General features: G+C 48.3%; 1 protein-coding gene across 2 annotated transcripts in view; it reads left to right on the plus strand.

Annotated features, from left to right (window-relative positions):
• The first annotated feature begins 2,623 nt into the window (after window positions 1–2,623).
• PXN (paxillin) overlaps window positions 2,624–14,768 on the plus strand; it is a 56,371-nt gene continuing 44,226 nt past the window's right edge. For both annotated transcript variants that reach the window (XM_023513330.1, XM_012805203.2), the window contains exon 1: window positions 2,624–2,788. In XM_023513330.1, coding sequence (XP_023369098.1) covers window positions 2,776–2,788 — 13 coding nt within the window. In that variant the 5' untranslated portion in view covers window positions 2,624–2,775. The remainder of the gene's footprint in view (window positions 2,789–14,768) is intronic.

A 14,768-nucleotide genomic window follows, 5' to 3' on the forward strand; every position in this document is an offset into this window, starting at 1 on the left:
AAAAAAAAAAAAAAAAAGAAAATTTGTACAGATATCAAGCACCTGCTAAGTGCCACATACATACCAAGTGTGAATATGTAGTGAGCAGAAATGGACTTGGTTGCTGCCCTTTTCTGCTTACATGGTCTGATATGGAGAGAAACATTTATCAAATAATCCTACCTAAATGTACCTTGTGGTGGTGAGAAGTGTCTATAAAACAGGATACATGAAAGATGTTGGAAGAGCCTGCAGTGGGGTGACTGCCCTGTTGGGAAGCAGTTTTGGCTCCGGAATTTTAAAAGAGGAGGATGTGGAAGCCTCAGAGTTGGGCTTCTTGGATCTCCCTTCCAAAAAGAGTGAGTTGGCTGGGTGTGGTGACTCAGCCTGTAATCCCAGAGCTCTGGGAGGTTGAGGTAGGTGGATTTCCTGAGCTCAGGAGTTCAAGACCAGCTTGAGCAAGAGCAAGACCCTGTCTCTAAAAATAAATAAATAAATAAATAGGCTTGGCATCCATGGCACAGTGGTTATGGCACCAGCCATATGCCCTGAGGGTGGTGGGTTCGAACCCAGCCCGGGCCAGCTAAACAACAATGACAACTGCAACAAAAAAATATCTGGTGCCTGTAGTCCCAGCTACTTGGGAGGCTGAGGCAAGAGACTTGTTTAAGCCCAAGGGGTGGAGGTTGCTATGAGCCATGGCACTCTACCTAGGGTAACAGAGTGAGACTCTGTATCAAAAAATAAAAAATAGCTGTCATTGTGGTGAATGTCTGTAGTCCCAGCTAGTAGGGAGGCTGAGGCAAGAGAATCATTTGAGCTCAAGAGTTTAAGGTTGCTGTGGCTATGACACTATGGCACTCAAACCCAGTGTGAATAAGACTCTCAAAAAAAGAAAAAAAGAGTGAATTGGCTGGCTCACGCCTGTAATCCTAGCACTCTGGGAGGCCCAGGCTAGAGGATCACTTGAGCTTAGGAGTTTGAGATAAGCCTGAGCAAAACCGAGACCTTCGTTTCTACTAAAAATAGAAAAAACTAGCTGGGCATGGTGGCACATGCCTATAGTCCCAGCTACTTGGGAGGCTGAGGCAAGAGGGTCACTTGAACCCAGGAGTTTGAGGTTGCTTTGCGCTACAATGATGTCATGGCACCCTACCCAGGGCAACAGAGTGAGACTCAGTCTCAAAACAAAAACAAAAAAGAGTGAGTTATGCAGTTCAGGGAGTAGCTGCTTCAGATACAGTGCCTTGGAGTCAAGGCCACATGCTTCCTGGGCATTCCCAAGCCAATGCTGAATGTGACGGGAGTACTGGGGCTTGGACACCTCAGCCCAATGTTTTGTTGCAGAACACCCTGTGGAGGTTGGTCTATCTTTGTCAGATCTTAGTGTCTTCTTGCCCAATCCTGTTTATTTCCCCTTTTTCTGTCACAGGCATCACCTCAAACTTTACCTCAACATTTGCTTCCTAGAAGACCCTGATCTGAAACAGAGGGCCTTGGGGCTGGATTTTTAAGTGACAACAAGAACTTGAAGCTGGCTCAGTGCCTGTAGCACAGTGGTTACGGCGCCAGCCATGTACACCCAGGCTGGTGGGTTCAAACCCAGCCCAAGCCAGCTAAAGAACAGTGACAACCACAACAACAAAAAATAGCCGGGTGTTGTGGCCAGCGCCTGTAGTCCCAGCTACTCGGGAGGCTGAGGCAAGAGAATCACTTAAGCTCAGGAGTTTGAGGTTGCTGTGAGTTGTGACGCCATGGGACTCTACCAAGGGCGACATAGTGAGACTCTGTCTCCAAAAAAAAAGAGCTTGAAACTGTTGATGAAGATCAACAATTAAGATAATATAAGATCCACAAATTACCATTACCCATCCCAAAGTGTGGAGAAGGACTGATCATAGGGTAATAAAAACCACCTCTATAATAATTAATTTATATAGTAGCTATATAGTGTCTTTCTATTCAGACGTTCAGTAAATGCTAGGTAAACTTCTGAGTGTGTGGGAACAGAGCCCCTCAGGAAACTGTTCCACATTGGATGTAACTTTCCTGTAGTTTTCCCTCTAATGTCTAATGCACAGTTTTGGAAAAGTCTCTAGGGAGGTTGGGCATGTGGGAAATTAAGAGATCCGTAACCACGAAAGTAGTGGATTTGGACTCCAAAGACTGGGCTGCAAGCTAATCTGCCATCGGTCCAGATGGACACACCAGGAAAGGTCCTTCAAAGGCTTTCAGTCTTGCGTCATACTGATTTGTGGTCCTCCTGAGAGATGACCTAGTAGGAGACAGACGGACAGGTGGACAAACCTGACTCTCCCAGAAAAAGGCATGTGATAACCGAGTGACTGATGAACGGACAGACACATGAGCGAATGTGTGGGGTTCTTTCAGCCAGAGGGTCAGGCAAGTGATTTTGAGAGGGACAGGAAAACTAATGGGCGTGGCTGAAAGCCTTGGAGCCATCCACTTGCCAGCTCAGCCGCGAGGGGGCGCCGCTGCCCAGCCCAGCGACGCCCACTGCCCCGGCCGGGCGCGCGCTCGCGGGCAGGCAGCGGGGGTGGGGCCAGCGTGGGCCCAGGGGCGGGGCCAGCACCCTCAGGGGTGGCCGGGGGTGGGGAGCGCGTGCACGCGGGGGGTCGGGGGCGGGGCGCGCAGCTGGCGCGGGTGCGCGCGGCGGCGGCACGTTCGGTTCCGGGCCGAGGCTGGCGGCGGAAAAGTTGCGGGGCTGAGAGGAGAGGCCCCAGGACAGGCAGCTAGCGCAAAGCGGAGCCGGCTCCCGGCGCCCGTGATCCGGCCATGGACGACCTCGGTGAGTGAGCGGGAGGCCGAGGGAGGAAGGGGCCAGGGGCGAGCGGCCTCGGCCGGGTGGGCGCTAGCGAATGGCGGGGGCAGCGAGATGCCACCCCCGGCGGTCCTGGCCTTGGTTGCAGTCCCTGCGGGCCGGGACTCTGCGGGATCATGATCCCGACCTGGGCCTGACTCCCGGGCCAGGCCAGCCCCGCCGCCGTCCTCATAGCAGCCACTCCCCGCCAGGGGACGTCTTCACCCCGGGACTCTCGACCTCAGGGACCCACTCCCACCCTCTAAAACAGCCCGAGGGACCAGCGCACCTCTCAGGGATCCACCCTGTCCGCTTCAGGGACGGGACCCCAGGTTCCTGGACCAGACAACCTCTCGTTCTATGGGACCCTTACTTCATAGACTCCCCTCCGCCATAGAGAGACCGCCTAGCTTGGGGAGCGGCTGCCTAATCTTATGGGCTGGTCGCTAATTGCAGGGACCTGCTTCTACCCCCTTCAGAGCCATCCCCCACTTCACAGACCGGCACCCCCACTTCTACGAGAGCCCCTCTGAGCCCCATCTTTCATTTTACAAGTCAGATTCACAAGCTAAGAGAAGAGCTTCGAACGACCACACCCCCATTTCAAAGACAAGTTTTCCTGTCTGTTTGCCCCAGTATCCCCTCACTTCCAGTCCGGCCACCCTGTTTTAAGGCTGGTCACTCCATTTTCGTGACTGCCTTCCCTGCTCTATGGACCAGTCCCCCTGGAGCTACAGACCAGTCCTTCTCCCTTCACACTTAAGCCTAGGAGGGTAACTTGGCGAGTCCTGATTCTACCCCCCTCCCCTAGACCCTGGTGAAATGCCAGGGGAATGAGGTGGGAAGTGGGCCCCAAGATATGTCATCCCTGAACTTGTCCTGGCTGGCAGGGTTCTCCCCCCACCCCACCCCCGCCCCCCAACATCAGGCTCTGCTGGAAGCTGCACAGGTAAGGAGGACAGGATGCCCAGAACAGAGTTTTACTGTTTTCCTGTTATTGGAGCTCCAAGGCTGCTCTTTTCAGTCCAGTCTTGATCCGGTGTTAGGGCCTGGAAAGAAAGTATCTCCTGGAGGCAGATTCCAAACCCAAGGGGGTTGGGTGATGTGAGTGCAGGAGTGGAAGGATTCACCCCACCGTCTTACTCCCCTTCAGGCCTATACCTGGAGGGCCTGGACTGGGGAGGTGAGGAGGGGGCAAAGTTTTCTTCTGTGTAGGAGCCTTGTGTTCCTTCTCTGGACTGTGGGTGGCTTGTGTGACCACTGGTGCTTCCTCTGTCCCAGGCTCTGAGGAGCAGATTCATCAGACAGGACCAATGGGCCTCTCAGGCACTGCAGGGCACTAAGTTAAGATTGGCTATTTGTAGCCACTGGACTTGACTGCTTCCCAGCAGCTTCCTTTTGGGATCAGGATGCCCCGGAAAGATCCTGGAGCTGGGGGTGATGTAGGGTCCTGGCTGTTTTGGAGAGTCCAAGGGCTGCCAAGCATAGTTCTGCCTTTGGGTCAGGCTTGGCACCCGATTTTCTGACACACTCAAGGTTGGCATAGTTTCCAGGCAGGTATTTTTTTCACATAAAAATAACTCAGCTGGAAGGAGACTGGAGGTTGTTCTTTGAATCAGGATCTGAAAGTCTCAGTGCTTTTCAGTGGGAACTGGGGAGCAGAGTTACAGTTTCTAAAATGCTGGTGCAGTTCTGTTGCTTCTCCACAGTCCCCATGCTGTTTGAAAGACTGAGCAAGTCTTTGTAAGAGTTTGCAGTTGACGTCCGGAATTCCTGTCTTCTGACAGTCTTCCATTTAGGGCTAGGAAACTGAGTTCTGAAAGGAAAGAGTACTCTACACTGGCAGAGGGGATTGTAGGAATTTAAATTTGCTATTTGTGGAGTATTTCACTTGATTTGTCCCATCCTCTCAACCATCCTTTTTAAGATCCACCTTAAGGTGCTGCTTTCACAACCATCTATCTACTTTTTCAAATTGAGAAAACTGAGGATGAGAGAGGCCAATTCTCTTGCCCAAGGCTGTGCAGCCATCAAATGAAAAAACCATAACTGGAAGCCCAGTCCCTACCTCCTAGATCTGTAGCTCTTGTGTATAGGGAAGCCTTTCTCCCTGGGGAGGGCATGGGCAGGCCCTTGAAAGAGGAGTTGCCACTGCCACTGGGTGGTGACTGCCACCTGTAATTTCTGCTGCCTTCCATAGTAGGCTCCTAGTTACTGGGATCTGCACTGCCAAACTTCCTTGGCCTCAGCTCCCAGGGGGCCCGCCACGCCTGGTTGACTACAGCCGGGGGTGGGAGGAGTGGGGTGTGAAGGAGGGGAGAGGAATTTGCCTCTGCTCTGGGGCCCCGTCAGCTGTCTGGACGGCTGCTCAGCACACTGTGGGTCAGCTGTTTTCCTTAGTTAGAGTGGACACAAAGGCCAGGCATCTTGTTTTTATTTTTTTCCTGAGAGTACTCTGAGCCCTGTGAGCCTCCTGGTCCCTAACACAGGAGAGTTTGTGGTCTGTCCTGTGACAAGGCCAGAGAAAGCAGAGCCTCTTCCTCTGTGACTTTATTTTTTGGTGTAGAAAAAAAAAGGGGGATGATCTTTTCTCCTCCCCATAGCTGCAATGGCAGACTCACCATGTGCTGTTTAATAGGTTACAAATTTATAGCTTTGGGGGCTGAAAAACATAAACACAACAGGTTCTGCCCTTCTCTGTGTGTTCTGTCTACTCTGTGCTGTGGAGTGGCTGCTTGGTGGCTTTTCTCATTACTGTTTAGATGCTGGCTGGTTTGGCCCGGAGTTCACTCTATTTGAGTTCTGGCTGGAGTTTCCTGGACAGAGTTCCCACAACACTGAGATGCACTCTGGCTGTGTTTTCTAACAGGATTCCTTGCTCTCTCCTTGTTCATGTTCCTAGTGTGTGTGTGTGTGTGTGTCCTAAAAATGACCGTGCATGCTTGATGAGAGACAGGCACTATACTCAGCACTTTCCGAGTATTATCACAACCATTTTGAGAGGGAGGTGTTTTATCTCTGCTTTGCAGATGTGGAAACCTGAGCTCAGGGAGGTTTAGTGGTGGAACTGGGATTGAACCTAGACTGATCCAATTCCAGATCTGGTCATCTGAATCACAATAAGGTTGTAGGTGCTGGTGACTAACCAGGGGATGAGCTATGGGCACTGCTGAGTAATTGATAGTTACTTTAAAAATTTCTGCCCTATGGGCCATTCCCAGGAAATGGCAAAGGGTGGGTCCAGTGTAGGACTTGGTAGCTTTGCCTTCCCATCCTCTAGCAGGGGGGACAGTCAGCTGTTGGCAGTGCCCAGTTGCTGCTGGAATCTGGATATGTCTTCTTTCAGCTTCTTAGCAGTCTTGACCCTTGGGAAAACAGTGCCTCATTGTCCTTGGGGGTAGTACTAGGGGGCAGGGGAGTTGCCTAGGGCATTCCAGGCTACGGAGCCTCCCTGTTTCCATGGAAGGTCTGGACTTTGGGCTTGCTTGCCTGTGGTGCCTCTGTGTTTTAGGGCAGAGTCAGGGCACCCAGCTTCTGATCTGTGGCAGAGGCAGCATTTGCCCATGAGGTGATAGTACTCTCCTGGGGAGCTCTATGTCAGCACCAGACCTAGTAAGGGGCAGGGCAAACTTTAGTATGTTTATTCTTAAGCAGGTGCCTTTTCCAGTATGCTGAGCTGTCTGCTGCCTGGATGGCCACAGCTTAGTGTGGAAAGGCTCAGTGCTGGGGGCTAGATTCCTGTCACTGTGGGTTCAAGGTCTTTTGAGGGATATCTATTTTCCTTTTTTCCAGCTTCCCTTGTAGTGGCCATGCATTGGAGAGGCTGGGTGGGCCCTTGGCTGGAGAGGCCAGTAGAAAGCCAGAGTTACTGCTGAGGCTCTGAGCATCTCTCTTCCACCAGTTAGTCATCATGCATGGAATGTCTGACCCTCTGAAGCTTCTTTTGGGCCTTCACCTTATTTCAAGGCCGATGTTGAAAAAACTTACAGTTTCATTCCAGCCTTTTCCTGGGTGGTCCTGGTTTCACTTCTTTCATTAACAATAAAAAACATCTGTAGAGACTTGGCGCCTGTAGTTCAGTGGTTAGGGCGCTGACCACATGCACCAGGGCTGGTGGGTTTGAACCCCGCCTGGGCCTGCTAAACAACAACAAAATAGCTGGGCATTGTGGTGGGCACCTATAGTCCCAGCTACTTAGGAGGCTGAGGCAAGAGAATTGCTGAAGCCCAAGAGCTGGAGGTTGCTGTGAGCTGTGTTACCACAATACTCTACCAAGGGTGACATAGACTGTCCCAAACAACAACAAAAAGAAACATCTGGGTGGGGCCTGTGGCTCAGTCAGTAGGTCTCCGGCCCCGTATACCAAGGGTGGCGCGTTTGAACCTGGCCCCCGCCAAAACTGCAACAAAAAATAGCTGGGTGTTGTGGTGGGTGCCTATAGTCCCAGCTATTCGGGAGGCTGAGGCAAGAGAATCGCCTAAGCCCAGGAGTTGGAGGTTGCTGTGAGCTATGATGAGACAGCACTCTATTGAGGGTGACAAAGTAAGACTCTGTCTCAAAAAAAAAAAAAAGAAAAAACATCTGTAGAATACTTTTCTTTTTTACAGTGTATACAGGACTCTTTCCCATAATATGTGTTGAGCACTTATTATGTGCCCGCCCTGTGCTGGGCACCTTACATGTGTTATTTCATTCAATTATGTTGGCCATTGAGATGGGTTCTGCTGATGTTATTATCAGTAGTAGGAGCATTCCCACTGTTCCTTTTATAGATGAGGAAACTGAGGCACAGAGAGAATACACCCACTTGTTCTAGTTCTACAGTTGTTCAGTGGCAGGGCTGGGTTTGAATCCATATAGTCTGACTGTAGAGTGGGACTTGTAGTAACCAACCATTCTTTATACTTCTGTTTATGATACTGGATCTCATCTCATGTATATACTTTTTAATTCTTTTTTTCTTTTTCCTGAGACAGAGTCTCACTATGTTGCCATTGGTAGAGCACCATGGCATCACAGCTCACAGCAACCTCAAACTCTTGGACTTAAGTGATTCTCTTGCCTCAGCTTCCCAAGTAGCTGGGACTACAGGCACCTCCCACAATGTCCAGTTATATTTTTGTTGCAGTTGCCATCGTTGTTTAGCAGGCCAGGGTGTATGTGGCTGGCGTCCTAACCTCTGAGCTATGGGCACCGAGCCTATATTTTTTAATTTTTAACATTTTTTAAAATAGAGTTGGGGTTCTCACTGTGTTGCCAGGCTGGTCTCAAACCTTTAGCCTCAAGCAATCCTCCCACCTCAGCTTCCCAAACTGCTGAGACTACAAGCATGAACCATAGTGGCTGGCCTGGATCTCATGTTGGTTTGCCTATTGGTTTGATTGCTTTCCATTTCTAGGACACTAAAAATCTTTTCTGTACCCTTCCCACACTCCTCATTCTCTTTTCAATCTCCCACTTCTGTCCTTTCCCTGTTATTTGTGGCTTCTTCTCTCTGTTTTGTTCTGTCTTGGAGAAGCACACTCAAGATGGGATGCAGGGCCCTGGTGGCATTGTCTCCTGCTCTGTGTGTGGGGGGGCCCACTCTTCCCTCACCTTTTTAGTCACTTGTTACCCTTGAGTTGGAAATTATAGCGCAGTTTCCAAGGAGAACCTGGGGCAGGCTATCTATGGGCCCTTTCCCACCTCTTCTGCTGGGAATCAGAAGCCTTTCTGTGCTCCTGTCCTCACCCCACCTGACTCATCTCCTTATGTTTGTTCTTGTATGTGTACATTGCTGTCATTTGTAGGGATCCCATTTCCAGAGAAGCCAGTTGATGAAAACTTTATGGTAGAGAATTGAGGATGTCCTGTGGGAGGGAGAGAGGAAGAGAGGAAGAGAAAGAAATAGGAAGCTGAATTTTCTTGGAAATGCTGACAAAGCAGCTAATGGGCGCTCAGGGGTTGTTTCCTCACCTGTGTTTGGCCCCAGGCCTCCACCCACAGCCTCACCGGGTCTGCTCTGCCTTTTACAGGTTGTGTTTTGTTGGGAGCCTCACATCTGGCCTTGAGTGTACATTTTGATAAGCCTTCTAACTAATGAACTGATTGCCCAACCAGCCAGGCTCAGGGGCAGCCAGTCTCTCAAGGGATGCCTCAGATGCTGGGCCAGTGGCAAGCAGAACTTGTGGTTGGCCAGGCCTGGCAGAGCCCCAGTGGCCAAATCTTCCCTTAAAGATAGACTTTTAATGCTTATTTCTTGTGTGATTGTGGTATTATGGTTTTATGGGAGAATGTTGTTAGGTGCATGCTAAAGTATTTACAAGTGAAGAATCATGATTTCTGCAACTTAGTTTCAAATAATATAGTGAAAGGGCGGTACCTTGGTTCAAAGGAGTAGGGTGCCTGCCCCATATGCTGGAGGTGGTGGGTTCAAACCCAGCCCCAGCCAAAAACTACAAAAAAACCCCAAATATAAATATAGTGAAGAAAAGTATATACACATAGAGAGCATAAGCACTGTGTGCTTACACAAAAATGGCAAAATGTTAACAACCATTGAAGCTACATGGGTGGTACACGGGTATTCATTTCAATAATCTTTCAACTTCTCTGAGTGTTCAAATGTTTTCATGATAAAAAGTTAAGGAAAAGTAAGAAAACTCTGCTTTTCCATGTTGGGCTCAGAGTCATTTGGCTGGGGTGCTAGACTGTTACCCTCCTGTGACTGCACAGATAGTGGAAAGACTAAGCAGACAGGAGCTAGGAGGCCTTGGGTGATAGTGACCACTGATTGTCAGTTGGGGAGGGGTGCACATAGCACTGCGTCCTGTGCAGGAAAAAAGACAAGACCATGGCTAGGCACCTGTAGCACAGTAATTATGGTGACAGCCACATGCACTGAGGCTGGCAGGTTCAAACCTGGCCCAGGCCAGCTAAGCAACAATCATAACTGCAACAAAAAATAGCCGGGCAATGTGGTGAGTGCCTGTAGTCCCAACTACTTGAGCATCTGAGGTGAGAGAATTGCTTAAGCCCAAGAGTTTGAGGTTGCTGTGAGCTGTGATGCTACAGCACTCTACCAAGGACGACATAGTGAGACTCTGTCTCAAAAAAGAAATAAAACAAAACAGGACCATAGTGTGTTTCCATAGCTGTAGGGGCAGCCTCAGATATTATTCTGGGGCATGATGACATTAATTGGATCGGGTTTAAAGCACATGAGATGCTGAGCTCTGGTTAGAGGTTAGCAGGGGTTGTCCAGGCTGGTGGGATGCAGATCAAGGCTTTATAAAATGAGGGGAACAGTCTCTGATCAGCTTGATGCCTGGGGGAGGGGATAAGGTGCCTTTTGCTTCATATCATGAACCTCTTATCTGTGGCCAGAGGAACACCATTAGCTTTTGGGCAGTGAAGGCCCTTGCGGCTCAGATCTGGCTGTCCAGTTCTCTAGGCTTTAAGCTCCCTCTCTTGGAATCCCCATTCCCTAGGTCTCTCTTGGCTAGTTTGTGCTGACTCAAAGCTGGACCACTATGGACCTCCTTTCTGTTTGGAGCAGTAGGTGGATTCTGGTACCAGTGGGCCTCTTGGCTCTAAGGCAGAGATGAGGGCCCTGGTGTCTACTAGAAACATTTTGGGCAGCTGGCAGACCCTCATGAAGGGAGTGCTTCATGTGAGGGTCTTATTTGACCCTCATGTCTGTCTTGTTTCAGCATGTAAGGATGCAGAGGCTGGCTACTTAGTCTGGATCTTGGGGGTCTTCCCAGAGATGGTTCAGAGCCTCACTGTGCCTGTTTGAAAAGCAGCATGATGTGTGTTTTATGGGGGGAGGGGGTGGTGCTGGGAGGAAGCTTTATGTAATTCTTGGCTGGAGCTCAGGTAATTGTTTTAATGAAATGGAATGCAGCTTATTCAGAACTTGCTTGGCAGAGACAGCCATGTTCTGTTCTGTTTTCTTGTTGGGGAGAGCGGGGCACACATTTCCAGCTGTTTTGAATTGTGGAACCCTGGGTAAGCTGGAGCAAGGTGGGTGGAAGCCTCCAGGGAGCTCCAGGGAACTTCAGGCTGCTTGATTCTCTTCTGGACATTATAGTCTGTGTGTCTTTTTGAATGAGCCATGGAGAGTTTGGCCTCTTCCAACAACAGAAAAACCCTATTGAAAACAGGCCATAAAGTGGGCCCAGTGCCTGCCTTCCAGGTTGTTGGGAGCTGAGCTAGGTGTTTAGTCCACAGTAGACAGACCTTTAAGGAGACTGTCTGTATTTACTCCACCCCACACATCTCTGTCTTTCCACCCCTTTTGTATCTCTCTCACTCCTTTCTCCCATCAGTGTAGACAGCTGTAGCCTCATGTGGGTCCATCTGTGGGCCCACCTTGACCCCTTTTTCTTCTGGCTCCCACTTTCTACTTTTCTGGTCTTCCTAGCTTCCTTGCTTTGCTGCTTTTTCTGTTTTTAACACATGTTGGCCCATCCTTCCTTGTGGGCTCTTTTGCCAAGACACCCATCTCACCCTTTACTTGTTCTTTTGTCCCTCCCTTCCTTAAGCTCTGCTTGCATCTCCAGAGAACCTCCTGCCTTCCTTTCCTGTGTCTTCTCTGATCTTTTCATGGAAACTGACCTCCTGTTTTCTCAAAGGATTTTTGCGGACTCTATGTTTTTCTCCTTGGCACCTCAGTCAATTTATCTGCTTGGGTGACCTCTTTTATAACTCGTGTGCTGGCAACACCCAAGTTTGTGTTTCCATTCCTGATGTGGATTCTGTTGTCCGGATTCTTCTGGTCTGGAGGCCAGCAAAGGCCCCACTCAGTTACTTTTCTCTCTCCCTTCGAGGCCTCATCTGTTGTCTGTTCTCTCTATTGGTGCTCTGTTTTTTCTTTTGGCTGGTATTAAATAATGGACATTTTTGCAACACTAAGTTTTAAGACATATTTTCGTATGCTTCCTTATTTTCTTCTTCTTCTTTTTTTTTGGGGGGGGGGAGGGACAAAGTCTCTGGTTCCCTGAGTAGGGTGCTGTGGTGTCATATCTCACAGCAACCTTAAGCTCTTGGGCTCAAGTGATCCTCCTGCCTCAAGATTTCTATTTTTAGTAGAGACAGGGTCTCCCTCTTGCCCAGGCTGGTCTCAAACTCCAGAGCTTAGGCAGTCCTCCCACTTTGGTCTCTCAGAGTGCTAGGATTATGGGCGTAAGCCACCACACCCGGCCACTATTTTCTTGTTAAATAAACTTTATCTTGTTATAAACATGATGTTATGGGATATGTATAGATAGTAAAATGGTTATTAAACTAAAACAGTGAAATATAATGAGATCACTGTACTCCACCCTGGGGAACAGAGCAGGACCTGGCCTCAAAAAATAAATACATAAGGTGAAGCAGATTAATATATTATCTCACATGCTTTTTTTTTTTTTGGTGACAAGACCAACTAAAATCTACTTATTTAAAAAAATCTCTAAAAGTTTTGTTAACATTAGTCCTCATGTTGTACATTAGATCTCTAAACTTGCTACTTTGTATTCTTAGACCTACATCTCCCCATTTTCTCTTTCCACCTGTGGTAACCACTGTTTTATTCTCTATGTGTTTGACTTTTTTCTTTAAATATATTGCATGTGTAAGTGAGATGATGCAACATTTTTCTTTCTGTGTCTGGCTTATTTTAGTTATCGTGTCCTCTATGTCCATCCATGTTGTGGCAAATGGCAGGTCTCCTATTGTAAAGCTGAATGATTTTCCATTACATTTATGTACCACATTTTTTTATCCATTCATCCGTTGGCAGTCATCATTTTTGATATGATTCTGACAACTACCCTTTGAGGTAAGTGGTAGTTATCTCTGTTTTACAGATGAGGAAACTAAACTGAAGCTCAGAGAAGTTAGGGGAAAGGGACACACCCAGTGTCACCACAGACGATGATGCATGAACTTGAAGCTAGATCTTTCTGCACCCAACCCAATCTCCTTCTCATTTTTTTTTTTTTGGCTGGGGCTGGGTTTGAACCCGCCACCTCCGGCATATGGGGCCGATGTCCTACCCTTTTGAGTCATAGGTGCCGCCCCCTCCTTCTAATTTTTTATGCTAGGAACCTTGAGGCAGAGATGGGAAATCTACAGGTTGGATTTGGCTTGCAGACCTATGCTGCTTGGCATTAGTGGTATTCAAAAATATTCCAAATTAATTGTCAATATTTATTATTTATTTATTTATTTATTTATTTTGAGACAGAGCCTCAAGCTGTCCCCCTGGGTAGAGTGCTGTGGCATCACAGCTCACAGCAACCTCCAGCTCCTGGGCTCAAGTCAGTCTCCTGCCTCAGCCTCCCAAGTAGCTGGGACCACAGACACCCGCCACAACGCCCGGCTATTTTTTGGTTGCAGACATTATTGTCGTTTTGGCAGGCCCGGGCTGGATTTGAACCCGCCACCTTAGCTGTATGTGGCTGGCGCCTTAGCCACTTGAGCCACAGGTGCTGAGCCAATTGTCAATATTTAAACCATCAGGAGATTACACCTAAAAATGCATTATGTCATTTCTTTTGAGTAATTACCAGACACATGTTCTTCATGGCATTACTTGGTTGACCTTCATAGCTCCAGCCTTGTCATTAACCCTTGCTGTTGCTTACCTTGGGCCTACCTTCTCTCATACCTCTTCCTACCTGGCCTCTGCTTTGGGATGTTCTAAGAATGCCTTCTGTCATATATTTATGACACACACACAGTTGGCAAATTTGGGGGGTTTTTTGAACTACATTCTCCGAATTGTATTTGACCTCTGATCATGCCAATTACTCAGCTCTGCCTTGAGTCTGCATTTTTGTCCAAGTTGCCCCTACATCCCGTCCCCTTAGATTCTTTGCTAAATGCCGGGCTCGGTGGTTCACGCCTATAGCACTCTAGGAGGCCAGGGTAGGTAGATTGCTTGAGCTCACGAGTTTGAGAATAGCCTGAGCAAAAGTGAGACTCCGTCTCTACTAAAAATAGAAAAACTGAGGCAGGAGTGTCGCTTGAACCTGAGTTGGAGGCTGCTATGAGCTATAAAGCCACAGCACTCTACCTCAGGTGACAGCTTGAGACTGTCTCAAAAAAAAAAATCTTAGCTAAAGCTACCTTTATGAGAAGGCTTCTTTTTTTTTTTTTTCTGATTAAAACCAGAGTGCCTGCTGAGTATGGTGGCTCACTCCTATATTCTCAGTATATTATATTATAACACTGGGAGGCCAAGGCAGGTGGACTATTTGAGCTAGGAGTTTTAGACCAGCCTGAGCAAGAATGAGACTCTGTCTCTAAAAGAATTAGATGAGTACTGTGGTAAGTGCTTATAGTCCCAGCTACTAGGGAGGCTGACATCAAGAGTTTGAGGTTATCCTAGCATTCTGGGATGCTAAGGTGGGTGGATTGCCTGAGCTCAGGAGATACAGTCCAGCCTGAACAAGAGAGAGACCCCCATCTCCACTAAAGAAATAGAAAAATTAGCCAAGCCTTATGGCAGACATTTGTGTCCCTGCTACTTGGGAGGTTAAGGCAAGAGGATCACTTGAGCCCAGGAATTTAAGGTTGCTGTGAGCTATGATGGCCACAGCACTCTAGCCAGAGTGACAGAGTGAGACTCTGTATCAAAAAAAATTTTTTTTTAATTTAAAAATTGAGTGGTGCCCATAGCTCGGTGGGTAGGGCGCCAGTAAAACAACAATGACAACTACAAGAAAATAAAAATAGTCTGTGTTGTGGCGGACACCTGTAGTCCTAACTACTTTGGAGGCTGAGCCAAAAAACTCGCTTAAGCCCAAGAGTTTGAGAGTGCTGTGAGCTGTGGCTCCATGGTACTCTACCCAGGGTGACAGCTTGAGACTCTCAAAAAAAATAATAATAATAAAAATAAAAATTTAAAAATTAGCTTGAGCTCACAAATTGGAGACCAGCCTGAGCCAGAGTGAGACTCCCATCTCTAAAAAAATAGCTGGGCATTGTGGCGGGCGCC

This window comes from Otolemur garnettii, unplaced genomic scaffold (genome assembly GCF_000181295.1).
Source record: "Otolemur garnettii isolate 467f Iridium unplaced genomic scaffold, OtoGar3 scaffold00038, whole genome shotgun sequence".
Classification (NCBI taxonomy): Eukaryota; Metazoa; Chordata; class Mammalia; order Primates; family Galagidae; genus Otolemur; species Otolemur garnettii.